This window comes from Sebastes umbrosus, chromosome 17 (assembly GCF_015220745.1).
Source record: "Sebastes umbrosus isolate fSebUmb1 chromosome 17, fSebUmb1.pri, whole genome shotgun sequence".
NCBI lineage: Eukaryota > Metazoa > Chordata > Actinopteri > Perciformes > Sebastidae > Sebastes > Sebastes umbrosus.
In genome coordinates, this window is record NC_051285.1 from 12,492,670 (window position 1) to 12,511,577 (window position 18,908).

Here is an 18,908-nt window from a genome sequence, read left to right on the forward strand (position 1 = left end):
GAGCCTTGGATTTAATGGCTGCTTTGAGATTTATGGACACATTAAAAACTGCTGTTAGAAGCTCTTTGAACACTGAGTGATGCCACACTTTCACAACCACCAAGACATCCTTCGTTCTCTTGGTGCATTGAAAGCTCCAAACAAAACCCGAGTTGTGTATTTTTTTGCTGCATTATAGGCGTATAAAATGAAATGGACAAGTTCACACTAGGGATGTCACGAGAACAGATAATTCTAAAAAAGTGACGGTACTCTTTTTCTACAGTACCGAAGGTACCGTACGATGCCTGTAACGGTCATTGATGTGACAGTGAGGAACATTTTCCCACCAGTTAATAAACTTGCGACAACACCGGTGTTACCGATTACACCGGACATTTCACAAGAAAAGATGACGGTCAATATGTGCAGAGCGTTGACTCTGATCTTTACTGTCGGGTGGCGGTGTGTCCGGCCTCTCCAGTAGCTCTTTTGCTGCGGGGCTCCGCTGCGGGGCACTACCTGGGGCCGCTGCTCCGTGCACACCGGCTGTGACGGCTCTATCCGCCTTGCGGCGATTACCTCATTAACGTTATGGTTCCCTTATAGCATTGAGATTAAATGTGAAATATTGTCAAATAGGTGCGTTTGCTTTTCACTTCGACAACATCCTCTGCTCCTGCTCCTACTCCTGCTACTCTAAGATGACAGACCAGATGCATTCACGGTCAGTATGTAGTGTCCGTCGTCTGACAATCGATTGATAACATGCCGCTGATATGCCAAAATGAACAAAATGGGTCAATTTATTACTTAAAGGATACATGCCTCTGTTTTTTTTCAATGTTCAAATGTTTTTAATAAAAGAGTACGTGTTGAATTACATGGGATTTATTGTTGTTTTGTTTTGTTTTTACCGTGGTATCGAATTTGGTATCGAGAATCATGGAAATTCACTGGTATTGGTATCGACTACTAGATTTCTGGTACCGTGACTTCCCTAGTTCACAACGATCTGCATGACACTAACCTGACAGCATTTTTAAATGCCTCTGCTTCCTCTTAGTCAGAGCTAAAACTCTAAGTGACTCTTTCAGAGAAATTCAGGGCAGATTAAGGCAGGTGTGTTCTCCGCCAAACCCACACAGGAAACATTTTGAAGCTGCTGCCTCCCTTTGGGCAGAACTGTGAATAGCAGACAGATGAGCCAAGGTTCAGAGTTGAACATTTAAAAGTAGATAAATCCAGACCCGTTGCGCTTACAACACTTGCACTTACACTGACTCCTCTTTGTTGCCCTTCCCCTCAACGCCCACGCCAATTTCACAGAAATATCTCTTTTCCTGTGATCCTCTTTGAACAAAAAACTCCTCATATGTTCACACTTAACAATCAGCCTTCAGTCTGAGTCACAGAGCACAGTCAGACTGAACACAACAGAGCTTCTCTCAAAGCCGACCTCAGCCTTTATTTCACACGACCTCTTCATTTTTCACTTAATTTATTTGTTCCCAATAGATTTTATTTGTTTTGAGAAATGTAATTCTATTAAAGTAAAAGCACATTGTTTGTGTGTCTGATTTCTTGTGGGAGGACGGACCTGCTTTATATCAGAGGTCACATGCCTCGCACGTAGTGTGTTTCCTTATTAAAACAGTTTAATTGCAAGTATGGGACAAGGTGTGGGTCAGGTTTTTCACCCTACACCAGTTGACAACAGCACTAAGGGTTGCAGAGGACCTGCTATAAAATAAATACAACTCACTGAAGCACATAAAAGATTCTGCTTTTTACAAGACTGTGTCATTTATCAACAATTTCCATCTCTATCACCCCAACAAATCAACACATCCACAAAGAGTGTCACCGACACGATACGTTCAAGTAGATGTGTACTTGCTGTTATCTTATGTTAAATGTTTTTCCAGTTTTACATCCAGTTTTAGTTAAAGGGCTATACGTTTATCACCTCAAAAAACCTCAACAAACTTCTTTTTTTTTACCTGTTGGAATTATCATGTGCTTTAGAGCAAATCTAAAGTTTAGATTGTGTGTGGATTAAAATAATGAAAGACAGAAAACAAAGTGAAATGTGACTATAAATCAGGGGTCTATATGTTTTCCTCCTTTTTAATCATTTAAAGGGGACATATCATAAAAAACTCACATTCTCAGTGCTTGTGCTCATACATTTGAGTATCTGGAGTGCCAACCCACAAACTGTGAAATAAGACAACCTAGTCAGTTTTTTGTGGGCTGCCTAGATCAGAAACATGTGATTCAACAAGCTATTCAGATTTGGCTTCCTATGTCACACCCAGGCTCATTAGAATATATCGCCCACAGCTTGAGAACTACTTTTGAAAAGGTGTACCATATTTTTCTCTCAATCCAATGAGAGCAGACTGGACTTTTTTGTTTTGGTCTTGAAGCCCTCTTCCAGTGTATTTGGGCATTTCTATGATATTTCATGTCATTTCCTGACTAAGTTGATTAGCCACACTGTTTGCCAATTTGTTTTTGCCAAATAACTTAATTTTTTGCTCAACGTTACAAAAATAAGTTTGTTGGTAAAATGGGAATATGACGTATGACTATAGTAGAAACTGCTAGTCATACGTCATCCTCCAAGCTTGTGCAGGCACACTCATGCTCGTTGAGTCTGAGCAGCAGCAAAATGATAAATCTGTTTATCTGTCTGTCAGTTTGTCTTTTAAGTTAGGTGTAGTTAGCTAGCCCCACTTTTTTTTTTTGTATTTTTTAGTTAGACATATTAACGGAAAGCAGCCGATGCCGTTTTGGAGGTTTGTCGGCCTTTAATCGGTCCGAACAATGTGGAGCACACAACTTTCAGCCCGAGAAAAAACAAGAGAAAAGTCCCGTTAGAGCAGTGGTCTCAAACTCAATTTACCTAGGGGCCGCTGGAGGCAGAGTCTGGGTGAGGCTGGGCCGCATCAGGTATTCCACAAAAAAAGCTTTGTTAAAAAAAAAACAATCTTCTCAAACGTCATTATTAACAGTTCTTTAACTTGAATGGGTTCTTCTGAACATGAACGGTTCTTCTGAACATGAACTGTCCTGAACATGAATGGAACATTGAAGAACATGAACGGTTCTTCTGAACATGGCCTATTGCGTCTCCCACTTTTCCTGAAATTGTCTGTGCTCGTCACCAACCTTTCTCTTCACTGCAGGCTTTGAAAAAGACATGATATATATTCATTCCACTTGGTGTCACTCCGCAATAAAGTTGTGCCTGCTGTGTTTGTGTTGCTCTGCAGTTACACCACCAAGCCGCTAGTTGGCGGCGGCGTCTCTATGAGTTTCCTTCTTCTTCTTGTACTACAAACAGAAACTGAGCGGAGTTGGAGCTAATAACTGTTGAACCACAGAACTTTTACTGACATTACTGCAACGCCGAAAAGAGAACATATATCTGAGTGGATTTGTGTGAACAAACATTGAAAAGATGGAGGCAGAGAGAAGTAGAACTTGGTCCTGGCCGCTCAGCATCGCTGAGAGACTGAATCACAGCTGTTGCGGTCTGCGTCGCCGCGACGTGTAGTTACATTTCTGGAGAGGTGGAGTCAGGCTACGACGTCGATTCAACGCAGAAGTATAAATCAAGCTTTAATCAAGCTTATGCGATGTTACACGGGCGCCGTCATAGTTGTTGTGAAATGTTTCTCTGCTTGCATCAAGCCCGGCTGATTGCCCGTCCCCGGGAGCCATATACCCCGCTGTGATTGGTAGGTTCGTTCAGCTCGGGCTCGCGCAACAAAGGGACCTTCCACGGCAAACTGCCATTCACATAAAACTCGCGGGCCGAGGGCGCGTGGTTAGCTCAGTTGGTAAAGCGGGCGCCCATGTAACAAGACTTGGTCCTGACCGCGGCGGCCCGGGTTCGAATCCGGCCTGTGGCCCTTTCCGCATCCACTCTCTCTCTCCCCCCTTTCCAAGACTCTATCCACTGTCCTCTCAATAAAAATGAAAAAATGCCCCCCAAAAAAATAACTTTATAAAAAAAAAAAAAAAAATTTGCGGGCCGCACTAACATTAAACTTTCATATCAAGGTGGGGGCCACAAAATATCGTCTTGCGGGCCGCAATTGGCCCGCGGGCCGCGAGTTTGAGACCCCTGCGTTAGAGGAATATATGAATCACAATGCAGCCCGGTGCGGTGTCGGTGCTGGAAGCTGAGGCGAGAGCGGCCGGTGTTAACACCTCCAAAACGTTCCGAAACTGCATTTCAAACGGCGGACCTCAGCAACATGTTAATCCGTCCTCCGGTTACGGCTCCTCGGTGCAGCAGCAGCCGAATGGAAGCCACAAAAATAGAGTGAGTGAGAGAGAGAATTCTTGTCCCATTTGGGGTCTGATAAACAGTAAATTCATCTAAACTAGTTTCATCTTAACTGGGTTGAAAAACAATGCAGTCTGGTTGCCATGGTAATGAATTACGTCTGACTATTAACTATTAACCACACCCCCCCCATTCTCTGTTTGAGAAAGAACGTCAACCAAAAAACAGGAAGTAAAACGGCTTTAAAGAGAGTGTTTCAGACAGAGGGTGAATACAGGTGTATTCAGACAGACAGTATGAGGAAAATAATGTTTGTAAACATGCTCTAGAAACCCAAAATACAAGTCTGAACCTGGAAATGAGCATGACACGGGAGCTTTAAATATTGAAAACGTCAAAAGTGACGAGACACTTTTATTTTGACATTTAATTGAAACGCATTAAAATTGACACAGCTGATTGAGGACATAGCAGCACGTCATCCATATTTTGTGAAGGTGTAATACTGCAGAATCACAGAGGACAAGACCATATTTGGTCCGTCTGAAGTTGTCGTCAGAAAGGTATTGTCATTTAAAGGGACTGAGTCATCTCTCGCTCAGGACATTACTCCGCCCTCCTGCTGCTTCAGGTGAAACTGAAAATAGGGGAGGGGGATTTAAGAGATGAACTAAATAAATGTTCTGTTACTTTAATTTTTCTTTAATAAGATGTTTATATTGTGTTTAAATTGTTTTTATCATGCATGTGGTGCTACATGCAAAGCACATGTTTTCTTTTGTTAGACTTAGTGAGACAGGTTGGTTGGGTGGAGGGTGAACAGGTTATAGGTTTGTGGAGTTTTGGGGGAGTGTACCTGAAGAGCAGCGACTGATGACGACAAACTGTTTTTCCTCCATGGCCCCTCCTCCCTCAGAGAGGAGATCATATCTACTGGCTTTTCTGACTCCTCTCCCATTCAGCAAACACACCTCACTAACAAAGGACCTGCCTCCATCAGAGAAGGAGACAAACAACCTACAAGCTTACGTCACTGCCAGAGAGGAATTTCACTCTACCAAGTTTCAAGGCCTTTCAAGTCCAAGAGTTTTATTTGAAGAAGAACATCAGCTCTCCGCGATGGTGTCTACTGGGCTACAAATCCTGGGCGCAGCTCTGGGGATCCTGGGCTGGATTGGCGCCATCATCGTGTGTGCCCTTCCCATGTGGAAGGTCAGTGCTTTCATCGGCAGCAACATTGTGACCTCGCAGACCACATGGGAAGGCATTTGGATGAACTGCGTGCACCAGAGCACGGGCCAGATGCAGTGTAAGGTCTACGACTCCATGCTGGCCCTCAGCTCTGACATCCAGGCCGCCCGGGCCCTGACCATCATCTCCATCGTGGTGGGCATCCTGGCTATCCTGCTCGCCCTAGCCGGGGGACAGTGCACCAACTGTGTCGAGGATAAGACGTCCAAGACCAAGGTGGCCATTGCAGCTGGAGTTATGTTCATCTTGGCCGGGATCCTCTGCCTCGTCCCCGTCTGCTGGGCGGCCAGCACCATCATCCGAGACTTCTACAACCCGCTGTTGGTCAGCGGCCAGAAGAGAGAGTTGGGCGCTGCACTCTACATCGGTTGGGGGGCGGCCGCCTTGATGCTCATCGGAGGAGGGATGCTCTGCTTTAACTGCCCCCCTAAAGATGAAGATTCCTACACTGCGAGGTACAAAGCTGCCAGATCTGATGCCTCAGCACCAGTCTCCGGGAAAGACTACGTCTGAAACAGATCTAGAAGTCAGTAAAGAGCTTCCACAAAGCCACGTTTACTGGGACAGATGCACTGGTGCTACTGGGTTGTGAGTGTTGATATTTCAGGAAGTTGCTTGAGCAAAAAGTAATCCTGAGTTTTACTCCTCGTGAGTGTTTTAAAGGAAATAAACAGCAGGAAAGGAACCACACCCAAAGAGGAAATTCAATTTTATATGTTAACAGAGTTATTTGTATATGTATGGATGTCATATGTAAGTCTTTTTTGAGAATTTCTGTAATCTCATTTGCTGTTTGTGGGTTGTTTTTGTAAACCATGTGTGTGAGATTCATGAGTTAAACTGTAAATAAATATTTTGTCTACAAATCAGACATCTCTTGTGCTTTTTCTTTTTCACTTACATTCACACAGCAGCTGTGTCCAACATGATTCATCCAGTGGTTTTAAAATAAAACAAATCCATATATCATTCAAACTTGTATCGTATTCACTGTTTTTTTTTTAACATTAATTGTATTTTTTTACACATTTAGTGACACACAAATGTTAAAACAAGGGTGGATTTTAAAAACAAAATTACGCTCACGGCGTAGGAGCAGCATCTATTGTCTGACTTTCTTGTAAATCAGGTTTAGGTGTGGCAGAAAAAAGAGGCAAGGTGGTTGGAAACAGGTCTTTGTTCAAACTGTCAAATTGTGGGCCTACAGGCAAAGGTGTTTGTACTTTATACAGACTCACAGGACCTATTTTTCATTGGTTAAGAGAGTAAATGGTCATATCCCTTTGCTTTGATCTTGTAAAGTTAACATTTCCCTCCTCTAAGAATCAATCTTGCCCGATCGATTAAAGTCCCTTAATTGAACATGACCCACCCTAGAGTCAGAGATAGTCAGAGCGATCAATTATAATTATGATGTAAATGAAAAAAAGCTTTTCAATGGTTAATTCTCTGTTGTTTAAATGAAGAATGCATTACAGTACTTTTGTTAACTTTTTTTCACATCCACTTCCTGATCTGTTTTAGTTAAATATGCTGACCTGAACTCTGAAGTATGTGTTTGCTCAAGGCTTGATCTGTGTGAATGGGTCTGTTAGTGTGTGTGAGAGCACAGGTGGGATCTAGAGCCATTGTTCCAGTCTCAAAGTCTTGCTCGAGGTAACAAAGCTTGTATGTGTGGGAACAATGAACAGAGAGAGAACAAGGTTTGTGGATATCAAGTCTCGGCTTTCCCCTTTTGTCTGAGAGCACAGAAACTCCACCCTGAAAGTTGGAACCACAATGGGGAGCAGTTATCTTCTCACAGTGAGACCTCCGAGCATCAGAGCACAGCAAACACTTCCTCAAGCAGGTGTGAGAGTGTATGAGAGCGATTACAGCCCCTGCGCATTCAGAATTGAATCATCTCCGAGGCGTTATCATGGCTTCTCAAGGCATCCAGATCATGGGCGTGCTGCTGGCCTTCATCGGCTGGCTGGGAACCATCATCACCTGCGCTATGCCCATGTGGAGGGTCACCGCTTTCGTCGGGGCGAACATCGTCACCGCCCAGGTGATCTGGGAGGGCCTGTGGATGACCTGCGTTGTCCAGAGCACGGGCCAGATGCAGTGCAAGGTGTACGATTCCATGCTGGCTCTGCCTCAAGACCTGCAGGCCGCAAGGGCCATGGTGGTCATCTCTGTGATTGTCGGGGTGTTCGGCGTCCTCATGGCCGTGGTTGGAGGAAAGTGCACCAACTGCATGGAGGAAGAAGTGGCCAAAGCCAAAGCCTGCATTGTGTCCGGAGTGGTCTTCATAATATCCGCCTTGCTGATCATGATCCCGGTGTCGTGGTCGGCTCACGCAGTGATCAGGGACTTTTATAACCCCATGGTGATTGCGGCTCAGAGGAGGGAGCTCGGGGCTGCTCTTTATATCGGCTGGGGCTCCGCTGGGCTGCTGTTGCTGGGAGGAGGCCTGCTCTGCAACAACTGCCCCCCAAAGGAGAAAAGACACCCCTACATACCGGCCAAGTTCGTCCCGGCAAGAACCGCATCTTCAAACATGAACTATGTGTGAGTGTTTGGGCTGGTAGCATAAAATGTCTGGAGATTTTCATCAAAATTTGTTAACGTTCTCATCAAAAAGTTGCACAGAAGGATTTGTTTCTTAAAATTGTTATTGACAAAAGCAAGACATCTGTGTATTTAGAAAACAAGGAAAACAAATCTCAGAATTTGAATACTTTCTAAACTCAATAAACATTAAAGGAGTATTAAAGTGACAAAAGAATGCAGTAAGGTACCTTAAGTGGTCTGTTTGCTTGTTTTTTTCCAGATGAAATGTGACCCTATTGAAGGTTGACATCTGCTGTTGATAATCAGTTTTCACATGGAAACGTTTATCTCAGATCTTCTTTTTCACAAATAAATATTCCCCCTTGTGTGAATCGAAGAGCTGAAAACCTGTAACATTTCTCTGAAACAATATTTTTTATTCAGAACCTAATACCTACTGTTGTTTTACATTGTTTTATTGTTAAAAGTTGTTTTATTAGACTGAGACTGAAGTGACGCAATCCATCTGAATGCAGACATCACTTATTGTATAGACAGCTGCTCAGAGAAGGCGTGAAAGCCAAACAATTTGCATGAATGGAGATTTTTCCAAAACTCATTTTGATATTGGACTTTGCGCCTCATGCAGAAACATTCTCTTAAATTTCTCTTATATTTTCCTCTTCATTTTCTGTTAAGAGAAAAAATAAGAGAAGTCAACTCCAGATGCAGATCTGCTCTTACCCACGTGTGCTGGATGATGAATCCCACTTGATCATAGAGGCGTGTTTATTATTAGCATATGTAACGCCCCCTAAACACTACGTAAGGGCAGGTGTTGTGCTGTGCGCACATGCACTAGAATTGAAAAGATGCCACTAAGAAATTGTTGTAAGAAGAACTTAGATTTTATTGATGTAAATTTGGGAAATAATAGAATAGTTGTAATAATACTACTAGTAGTAGTAGCGAAAGACGTACTGTTAAATAAACGTAAAAAAAGTAAACTTGATTTTCCAGAGTGTTAGTACTGGCGTTACTATTATAGTCTTAATTGGGATCAATGGACCAATAGTATTTCTTTAATAATCCAATAATTATAATTACTCTAAAACTATAATAATATAATAATCTAAATTTTATGTTATGATATTCATGTGTTTTTTGATGTTTCTCAAATTTAAAACATGTGTTTCCTTGCATTTAAACAACTTGTGGACTGGAAAAACAAGATGCTTTTTTTCTTATCTTGCTAAAAGTGCTCTCGACCACTCGTAAAATGTTCTATTCCGTTCAATTCAGTTTATTTGTATAGCGTCAAATGACAAGTTATTTCAAGATGCTTTTCATATAGAGCAGGTCTAGACCATACTCCTATAATTTAGAGACCCAAAAAGAGATCCCCCATGAGCAAGCACTCGGTGTGACAGTGGTGAGAAAAAACTCCCCTTTAACTGGTAGAAACCTTGGGCAGAACCAGGCTCTGAGTGGGCGGCCATCTGCCTCATAACTAAGAGAAGGGCAAAAATAAGAAAACATTGATGAATCCCAGAAATCAATGGGTACTAACAACATAAAAACAAATTGTGGATATGAGCAAAAATAAGAGGAAATTTGTTCTTATATCTCTTCCTGCATGAAGCCCAGTGTGCGGTTGAAATCAGATGTGACGTTGTTGTTTTTAGTCAACTGTATAATGATATAACGATCACTGATGGGTTTCCTTTCAAATGTCTGAAATAAAGCTCTCGTTCATATGGTCCTCTCTCATGTTCACTCTGCACCTGCACAAAACACGAATAAAACTGACTTCACTCGTGATTCAGGCATTCAGGAATTCAGGGGAGTAGCCTCCTGGGAATTTACTGTATCTGCTTGAGATGTTTGCCATGGTCTAATCCACAGCCCTTGTATTAAGATGGTAATTTACAGTGTCTGTCTTGAGTAAAATGGACGTCACTGGCAGAGACAACAGTGCGCTGTGTGTATGCTTGGACTCATGTTGCTAAGCAACTGTTTTATATCTCCAAAGAATGGATATTTACACTTTTCCCAGTGAGAGCACATCTGCCAAGTCTTGTCAGGTTGATATATCCTAAACCTCTTTAATGGTTTTCTTTTTGTTTACAAACGGTTTCAATTGAAACCAGTCTGACAAGAAAAACAATACGCCCTGTAATTTTTCACCTTTGTGTCTGAGATCAGGCCAGCGGTGGAAGAAGTATTCAGATCTTGTACTTCAGTAAAACAGTTCATTACAAGTAAAAGTCCTGCATTAAAGTACTTGTAGGGAAAAGAACAGAAGTATTATCAACAAAATGTACAAGTACTTCTTATGCAGAATGATCACTGTCAATGCTATATGTATTATATATTGGATTATGATGTGAATGTGTAAGTAGCATTTTCATGTTTTAACTGATTGTGGTGGAGCTAAATTTAACAATTTTATACTGTCAATTTTCATATAGCCCAATACCACAAACCACAAGGGGCAATACAACTCATACTGTCTTTAGACCCTACTGTTAGGTAGTTTAATCTATAACACTGCAGCATGTTTTGTGTGTAAAATATTAATCTTTAAAGTAAATAGTAACTATAGCAGTCAAATAATAAGTAAAATGTGCAATATTTCTCTCTGAAATGTAACAGAATAATAGCTCACAAGGAAAGTACCACAAAATGTATACTTAAGTAAATGTACTTTATGTTCCACTGGATTGGGCATATAAAAAAAAACATTGTTGACAAAAAAAATCTGTTTATTTGAATGAAAAACTAAATTAAAAACAAATCACATGACAAATACAGTACATGGGTCTTTCTGAAGTGCTTATGTTGCAAAAAAGATGAAAATAAAAACATCAGGAGAGTCTGAAATTGAATTAATACTGAAATTATTACACAAAACAATGTAAAAAGCAATGAATGAAGCTTAAGTCCATGTTGCATTAAACAAAAGGCCACAATGTGTAAGTCAAAAACAACAAAAAGTTAGTCACAATGCAAATCACAACTTGAACAGGTTTGTGCTGTAAGTTAAGTCCGACGCTGCCTCTCATGTAAAGCAGCGACTCAGACAAATTCCTTGCCGGGCGTTGTGGATTTAGGCGCGGAGTACTTCGCTCCATTATAGCGATCTCCTCCTGACGGGCACTGACAGCAGAGAAGAGCGCCACCGATCAGCAGCAGTCCCGATGCTCCCCAGCCCATGTACAAACACGCTCCCAGCTCCCTCCTCTGGGCGTCAGGAACCATGGGGTTGTAGAAGTCCTTTATGATGGTGTTAGCAGGAAGAGACACGGTCACCAGACACAGAGCCCCACTCAGGACGAAGAAAACACCCGCGGAGATGGCCACCCTGGCTTTGGCGACCTTGTCCCCAACGCAGGTGGTGCATTTGCCTCCGACCACAGAGAGCAGCAGGCCGAACAGCGAGAACAGGATGGCGATGACCACCATGGCCCGAGCCGCCTGGAGGTCCGGAGGCAGGGCCAGCAGGGAGTCGTAGACCTTGCACTGCATCTGGCCGGTGCTCTGCACCACGCAGGTCATCCACAGTCCTTCCCACATGGTCTGAGCCACAACGATGTTGTTCCCAATGAATGCAGACACCTTCCACAGGGGCAGCATGCAGATCAGTATGTTTCCAATCCACCCAAGCACCGCTAGCCCGACGCCCAGGATCTGCAGCCCTAAAGATGCCATTGCCGTTTGGTGGTACTCCTTCTGTTTCTTGCTCTGTCTCAGGTCTTCACTGGGCTGCCAACTAAAAGCTCTCTCACCGCGGGGAAGTTTTATATGACCCACAGATGCCCCCAAGCAGCCCCCTCCTCTGGGTGGGCTTTGGCTTCAGTGCTCAGATATACACATCCATCATGCTGCCTTTGAGTTCAGAGGTGTTTCTCTCCCACAAAGAGGCCCTCTGGTGCCCCAGCAGAGCTCTAACAAAGAAAAGAGGTTCAAACAGTGGGGTTCAGTCAAAAGCTTGATAACTGTCTGATGTTATGAAAAGTTGAAACATGAAAAACTAACTTTATAATATTAACTTTGTTTAGAATAGGAATATTCCCAACCAGGGGAGCTTTGCCAGTATGACAAGTAGTTGATTTGATTTAAATATATAACCACATATCTGTGTTTAAGAGGAATTCACACACAAGTAGGATTACAAACTTGGCAACAGGCCGAATGCACATGACACTTAACATTTTAACACCATGTGCTGCAATTGTCACTAGTTTATGAAAACTACCCTTACCATAAAGAAGTTTATTCAAGTGTGCTATCAGTATACTTTTTTAAACTTAATATAAGAGAGTATGCTCTCAGTTTACTTTTTATGTACTTGTCAGAGATATAATTAACAAAATTGTACTTAAGTATACTTGGCTCATACTGACAAGTATACAGAAAAGTAGAAGTGTACTTGGCTTCTACTGACAAGTATACAGAAAAGTATATTTGGCTTATGCTTACTTTTTGATAGAGTAACCTATTTGGGGGTGTGAGAGTTTGTAAACGTATGTTTTGATATTAATTTACTGGAAATCATTTTTGCATTCTCCGTTCACCATAGAGGTATGTGAAAAAAACTCTTTTTTTCTTTTTTTTTTAATCTCATCATGAATCAAATAGCAAAAGTCTTTTTATGTAATACATAAATCATTGGCTAAGTACTATAAGTTCAAGAAAACTTGCAGTAGAAACTAATAAAATAGTAGTTTATTGAGTATACTTTAAAGTGTACTTTCATAAACTAAAAAGTGGGCTACAAGTATTTAACTAATAAACTAACAGCATACCTATATAGTATAGTTCACTTCATAATATAGGTGCAGTACAAAATACAACTTAGATGTAAACTAGTGTACTCAAAGATTACTATTCTTACACTTAAAGTACAAATATAAGTATGCTTTAATAAACTAAAAATTGGGCCAATTTAGTCCCAAGAAGTATTGAAGTAGTACAGTTAAAAGTATGCTACTAGTACACTGATATTAGTATACTTACTACATAAAGTATCCTCGGGAAATGAACTTGAACTTAATTTTACTTCATAAAATAAACTTGAAGTATACTACTTTTTCGGAACCTTTTTCTCACATAAAATGTTTTCAGAAACATCTTGTAGTGTACTGTTCAGCTGTAAAATGAGAAAGCACCGCCCACCAGCCGGAGCAAACTTTCTAATTTTACAGCTAAACAGTACACTACAAGATGTTTCTGAAAACATTTGAGAAATAGGCATTGCTGTGACAGAATATTGATACATATTTGATAAGCGCTGCCTAGTTTGAGTGATTTACAGCAGCCTCCGTTGAGTCAACAGAGCGATGAGGAGGCGCAGAAGTCTAGTTTTCTCTCAGAACACTTGAATTACAATATGCTGAAAGGTCATTATGGAATTTTTGCCCAAAAAACATTCTGCCTACTGCCGCTTTAAGGCTTAAGACTGCACAGAAGTTAATGCGTGCAGCACAAACAGAAACTAATGTCCTGCCAATACCAAATAAACTATGAGTATGTATGAAACAGCAGCTGTGTCGTCATTTATCTGTTTGCTGATGTGTGTGTGCATGAGGTCAAAAGGTCAACAAAACTCACTGAGGAGTAAATTAACTATTAAGTTTAAACTACAGAATAATAAAGTGTGTGCTGGAGGGTTACCGGCATGTAAATCAGCTGTGTGGCGGCCATCAAAACGACCTCTCCTGACCATAGACTGTATATGATCCTGACCCACAGACACCTCTGTGGAACTTTCTGTGTAGTAGTACAGCTCTCAGATCAGCTGAGGCTCGCTGGCTAATCAGCACAGGTGGAATCACTCAGCTTGATTGCTGTTCCGGTTAAAAGAGCATGAAATAAGGGGATTTGTTTAGCTCTTTATAGATGCTTCAAAATGTAAAACAGGAAAATATTGATATGTTGTTGATGCATGCTACATCCGTCATATTTCTTCTCATGGTTCACATGAAAGACAATTCACTAAAGTCACATAAAATGCACCTGAGACATTTCTACATGTTTTGAATATGCTTCAATTTCAATTTTCAAATGTCACAAATCAAGAAAGAAAATAACGAAGAGAAAAATAAATAATAGAGAATATTTCAGATTAATAATATGAATTATTAATAAATAAATAAACAGATGCAATTAATACAGTTTATATTTTGTATTTGAAACAAAACATTTGACATGTGGACAGCTGCAATCTCCCAAAAACCCTTCACAAAATCATCACAATTTAACTTCTACCAGTGTGGTTGACAATATGGGGCTGACTTAACGACCACAGGTGTTTTCAATTTGAACAATTTTGAACAACCAATCAGGAGAGACTACAGCCTACCATGTGGGTATAAAAGCTGCAGGTGGCAACTCAAAAAAGAAAATCCTTGTATTTCATTGTTACTTCTGCTTAGTGTGAGACAAACATGGCATCTGCAGGTCTCCAGATTTTGGGCGTCTTTCTGGCAACCATCGGCTTCCTTGGCGACATCATCATCTGCGCCCTGCCCATGTGGAAGGTGTCTGCTTTCATCGGGAACAACATCGTGACGGCGCAGACCTTTTGGGAGGGCCTGTGGATGAACTGCGTGAAGCAGAGCACCGGACAGATGCAGTGCAAAGTCTACGACTCCATGCTGGCCCTCCCTCGTGATCTGCAGGCGGCCCGGGCGCTGATTGTGATCTCCATCCTGGTCGCCTTGATGGGAATCCTGCTCTCCATTGCAGGGGGGAAATGTACCAACTGCATTGAAGACGAGTACGCCAAGGGTAGGGTAGCCATCGCTGCGGGGGTGTTCTTCATCGTCGGTGCGATCCTGTGCTTGATCCCCGTGTCCTGGTCTGCTCACGTGGTCATCAGGAACTTCTACAACCCCATTATGATCGACGCACAGAGGAGGGAGCTCGGAGCGGCGCTGTTCATCGGCTGGGGATCGGCAGGACTCCTGCTGATCGGAGGAGTGCTGCTCTGCTGCCAGTGTCGGCAGCGTAAGGACAGCAGATACTCTGCCAAATACTCTGCCCCACGCTCTGCAGCAAGTGCAGGAGCCTATGTTTAAAATGGCTGCATGCTTGTTTTACTCTAGGAAACTGGACTGAACTCATCATAGTAATATTTTTATGCTCTTTTTATCATTTCAAGGTGTTTTACTGATTATTTTTAATAAATTAAACTTTCATATAATCACTAGCTTTTCTTGTTTGTGTGGTGATTGAGTGAATGTTTCAAGTGGAAGATGACGGTTTTAAGATGGTGGTTTGGTCTTGACAGAGCCCTTTAATATAAGCTGAATTCAACCTAGTTGGTATAGGTGCCTCTTTACCTTGGTGTCAACATTTATCAACTTTTAAACTCTGATAAAAGTAAATGCCAACGTTCAGCAGGAACAGCTACTTTGCAGCTCATTTAGGCTGTCAAGTGTTTCAGTAAAGTCACTTTTAGGTTGCGTTAACCTTCATGTTTAAGGGTCAAGTGGTGGCTGAAAGTCTTAAAAAATGTTAAGCCAGAGGTTGTGTGACACTTTCAGTGATTGCAACTGATGCAGTAGGTCTTTCACAAACATTTGGACAAGGTATGAGAAGCACATGGTACTAATTAACAAGGTCTTAGAGTTTCAGAGACTTTGTTTCCTGCATTCTGGTGACTTTTAAAGAATGAAAATAACTAAATAAGTACACTGCAACAGCATTTTATGTTAAATAGGCCTACTTTTAATTCTCAGGAAAGAAAACTGAATAATTTGCCCTTCTGGCATAAACTTGTGTGAATCTCTGGCATAAACTAATCATCAGTTTTCATTCTTTCATTCATTTTGCTCTGCTTGAGTATTTCTTTCTCTTAGTATTCTCCATTTCTCTCTCCTTCTCTCACTCAACGAAGGTCCTTTCAGACACAATGCGACAACGGCACCACTGCGCTCTGAAATCCGTTATTTCCAAAGGCTTGCGCCAAGACGGCTTTGCTGTGATGCTGTGATGTGCGGCGAGCGCAGCTCAAACCGCGCCGTGGTGTCGCAAGCAGCTTTCCTCCGCCGGGAAAAGACATTTGGTGTAGCTGTATTGTCGTCTAGGTTGAAACAGTAAGGCTTATGGCTTATGCACGTTGTACCAGAAACAGGTTGAGATAACAGAAAGGAAAAAATGCCATAAATTGTAGGAAATGTGGGAGAATTGTGACCCCGCGAAGGGCAGAGAGAGGGAGAGGGCAATGAAAAACGGGAAGTCTCCCGGGGAAATCATGAGGGTTGGTCAAGTATGGGAGCGGGTCCTCTTCACAGAGCCGGCCGCCATGTTTCTACAGCATCCCAGAACGGACATACCAAACTTTTCCTGCTTGGGTCGGAGTCGATAACGTTACGGGAGAAGTTGTAATCTGCAACCTCAACACTAGATGCCGCCAGATGTTACACACTGCACCTTTAATATAATAATATAAGTCTGACCTGAAGATATGTGAAAGCTTGCCTTGCTTTTCTGGAAATGGTTAAAATGAGCGTTTGAAATCTCTTTAAAATTTGTGATCTGAGCCTTTCATTCTGGCTCACAAAGCAGTCTTTCATACATGAGCGCTTTTGTTGCAGCTTTCTCCTCCTATTCATAGAGTGGAGAAATCAGGACAAGCAGGAAACCTGATCCGCAAACTAGCAGAGTCCCCTCCCTGTTGCTCTTCCGTCTTACACCTGCAGCGCAAAACCACACAGCAAAACACCGACACTGCTGCCTTTTACAGCCGAGTGAAAGCTTGTGGTTTAAAATGATCTCCAGCTCAACTGAAGGTGGACTTTGTTGCCGTCTTTGACTTAAATACATGCCTCCTATTTGTTTTTTGGCAACATGCAGACGCAGCTCGTTGGTGTGTGTTTGGCAATCATCGGCTTTTTTGGCACCATCCTCATCTGCGGACTGCCCATGTGGAAGGTGACGGCCTTTATTGGGGCAAATATCGTCACATCTCAGGTCTTCTGGGAAGGTTTATGGATGAATTGTGTGATCCAGAGTACGGGTCAGTCGCAGTGTAAGGCCTACGACTCCATTCTGGCTTTACCGCAGGATCTGCAGGCGTCCAGGGCTCTGATTTGCGTCTCCATCGCTGTCAGCGTGGTGGCCATCGGGCTCACTGTGGTCGGGGCACGCTGCACCAACTTCTTACGTGGCGACTGGCTGACCAAAGCTAACATTGGCCTGGCTGGAGGGCTGGTGTTCATATTAGCAGGACTCCTGTGCATTATTCCTGTCAGCTTGTCGGCTTACAGCATCATCACGGGTTTCTACAACCCCCTGCCCACCTCGGAGAGGAGGGGGGAGCTCGGGGCCTCCATCTATGTAGGCTGGGCATCTGGAGCTCTGCTCATCATCGGTGGAGGGGTGTTGGGTAGCACCTACAGATGCAGAGGACGAGAAGAGAGAAGGAGAGTACACAGACGTCAAATACGTACTGTTGTTGAAAATGTGCGGTAATGCGTTTAGTGTGATGGACTTTGTCATCATTTTTTTCAACCTTAAAATGCACTATACTGACATTTTACAACCAATCTGTGTAAAATATGAAATTGTGTAGCATATTTACAGTATATTGCACGACGAGGGCATGCAGCTGTTTTTAAAGTGAAGAATGAAATAATGAAGTCTGGTTGAGCCAGTAGTTGTATTATATGATATTACAGGATGTTAACTGAAGAAAACATGTTTAATGATGTTTAATTTAGAGATCTGAGTATATGTGATGTGTTTTCAACGCGGTCTCATCCCAACTCCTCACATACTGATGCTTTGTCAGACCCCTCGGCGTCACTTTTTGGTCTCAGTAAACACGGGACATGGGACACAAACAACCTCACGCACGGGACATGAGCAGCGGTTCAAGCTTGGATTAAAGTGTTTGTTGGACCCATCCACCTCCCACCCTGTGTGTCTCTTTTGCCCTTTAAAATACGTCCCCATAGCACTTTCCCTGTGCGTATACTGTTGCCGCGGATAGGTTTACATTGTAGTTAATAGGAAGCTTGGTGTGTCTCATACCGACGCTAAAGGGTGTCTTGTGCGTCGGTATCAAACACCAACGTCCGTGACAAAGCATCGGTACTTGATGCCCTGGGAATGAGAACGGGCCGATGTTTTATTATGTACAGAATACATTATGAATGCTGCAAGAACAATCAGTTTTAAGACTTTTACAGACCACTGGTGTCATATTTAATCATAATACTAAACTGTATTGTTTTTACCTGCCAATGAAATGTGTCTTTGTTTGCAACAAGAAAGGAATAGGAATTGAGAGACAAATTTCAGCTACTTGAAACAGAATAAGGCAAAGAAAAGTTTTTATTATTACTCTTTGATCACATAAGAGTTGTGAAACAAGTTGAATTGTACTGGAAACACCTACAATGTTCACTGGTAGACTGGTTTTTCCTGCCTTTTTTCCTCAGTATTGAGTAATTGAACAATATGTTTGCTGTTGTTGTTGCCATGTCAAGTGAAGGAAACTATGAATGTTTATATGTTTGCATCTCAACAAACCAATAAATTCACCTTGTATATTTGTATTTTTGTACATAAGTTCTGCATTTTTTTTCTCTTTCACACTATTATTTTTAAAACTACATATTTTAGCATATTATTTATGCAAGTTACAAAAGTTGCTTGGATTAAAAAAAAAAGATGCTCCCTAGAGATATGTGATGCCCAGAGAAGAGAAAAACATGTTACTTTGAGAACCTCTGTGCTCTACATCAGCCGTTTCCATGTGTACAAAAGCCTGAAAAACTTGATTTGGTTGTAGCTCAGAGGTGTTTGATTATACTCTACGTATATTTAC

At 42.0% G+C, this 18,908-nt stretch overlaps 5 protein-coding genes across 6 annotated transcripts; 4 read left to right on the plus strand and 1 right to left on the minus strand.

Moving 5' to 3' along the window:
• Nucleotides 1–5,227: 5,227 nt before the first annotated feature.
• On the plus strand, nucleotides 5,228–6,404 carry LOC119475523 (claudin-4-like). Its single transcript, XM_037748326.1, has one exon. The coding sequence runs from the start codon at nucleotides 5,402–5,404 to the stop codon at nucleotides 6,044–6,046; it is 645 nt and encodes a 214-aa protein (XP_037604254.1). The 5' UTR covers nucleotides 5,228–5,401; the 3' UTR covers nucleotides 6,047–6,404.
• A 1,023-nt stretch (nucleotides 6,405–7,427) lies between these two features.
• On the plus strand, nucleotides 7,428–9,478 carry LOC119475524 (claudin-4-like). Its single transcript, XM_037748327.1, has one exon. The coding sequence runs from the start codon at nucleotides 7,452–7,454 to the stop codon at nucleotides 8,088–8,090; it is 639 nt and encodes a 212-aa protein (XP_037604255.1). The 5' UTR covers nucleotides 7,428–7,451; the 3' UTR covers nucleotides 8,091–9,478.
• Nucleotides 9,479–10,527: 1,049 nt separating this feature from the next.
• Nucleotides 10,528–13,891, minus strand: LOC119475526 (claudin-4-like). Of its 2 annotated transcripts, none has more exons than XM_037748329.1 (2): nucleotides 13,745–13,891; nucleotides 10,528–12,013 (listed from the first exon to the last, which is right to left on the minus strand). In XM_037748329.1, exon 2 carries the CDS (start codon nucleotides 11,777–11,779, stop codon nucleotides 11,147–11,149), a length of 633 nt encoding a protein of 210 aa, XP_037604257.1. In that variant the 5' UTR covers nucleotides 11,780–12,013; nucleotides 13,745–13,891; the 3' UTR covers nucleotides 10,528–11,146. The 2 variants fall into 2 exon arrangements, with proteins under 2 accessions (XP_037604257.1, XP_037604256.1); XM_037748328.1 differs by having other exon boundaries at nucleotides 10,528–12,015; nucleotides 13,682–13,833.
• A 581-nt stretch (nucleotides 13,892–14,472) lies between these two features.
• LOC119475527 (claudin-like protein ZF-A89) lies at nucleotides 14,473–15,270 on the plus strand. Its single transcript, XM_037748330.1, has one exon. The coding sequence runs from the start codon at nucleotides 14,518–14,520 to the stop codon at nucleotides 15,148–15,150; it is 633 nt and encodes a 210-aa protein (XP_037604258.1). The 5' UTR covers nucleotides 14,473–14,517; the 3' UTR covers nucleotides 15,151–15,270.
• A 1,497-nt stretch (nucleotides 15,271–16,767) lies between these two features.
• Nucleotides 16,768–18,841, plus strand: LOC119475528 (claudin-4-like). The gene has a single exon (XM_037748332.1). The coding sequence runs from the start codon at nucleotides 16,925–16,927 to the stop codon at nucleotides 17,546–17,548; it is 624 nt and encodes a 207-aa protein (XP_037604260.1). The 5' UTR covers nucleotides 16,768–16,924; the 3' UTR covers nucleotides 17,549–18,841.
• The last annotated feature ends 67 nt before the right edge of the window (nucleotides 18,842–18,908 follow it).

Excerpts from the sequence above, each read along its gene's own strand:
- LOC119475523 (XM_037748326.1), top strand. The coding sequence starts at position 5,402 with ATGGTGTCTACTGGGCTACAAATCCTGGGCGCAGCTCTGGGGATCCTG.
- LOC119475526 (XM_037748329.1), bottom strand. The coding sequence starts at position 11,779 with ATGGCATCTTTAGGGCTGCAGATCCTGGGCGTCGGGCTAGCGGTGCTT.
- LOC119475524 (XM_037748327.1), top strand. The coding sequence starts at position 7,452 with ATGGCTTCTCAAGGCATCCAGATCATGGGCGTGCTGCTGGCCTTCATC.
- LOC119475527 (XM_037748330.1), top strand. The coding sequence starts at position 14,518 with ATGGCATCTGCAGGTCTCCAGATTTTGGGCGTCTTTCTGGCAACCATC.
- LOC119475528 (XM_037748332.1), top strand. The coding sequence starts at position 16,925 with ATGCAGACGCAGCTCGTTGGTGTGTGTTTGGCAATCATCGGCTTTTTT.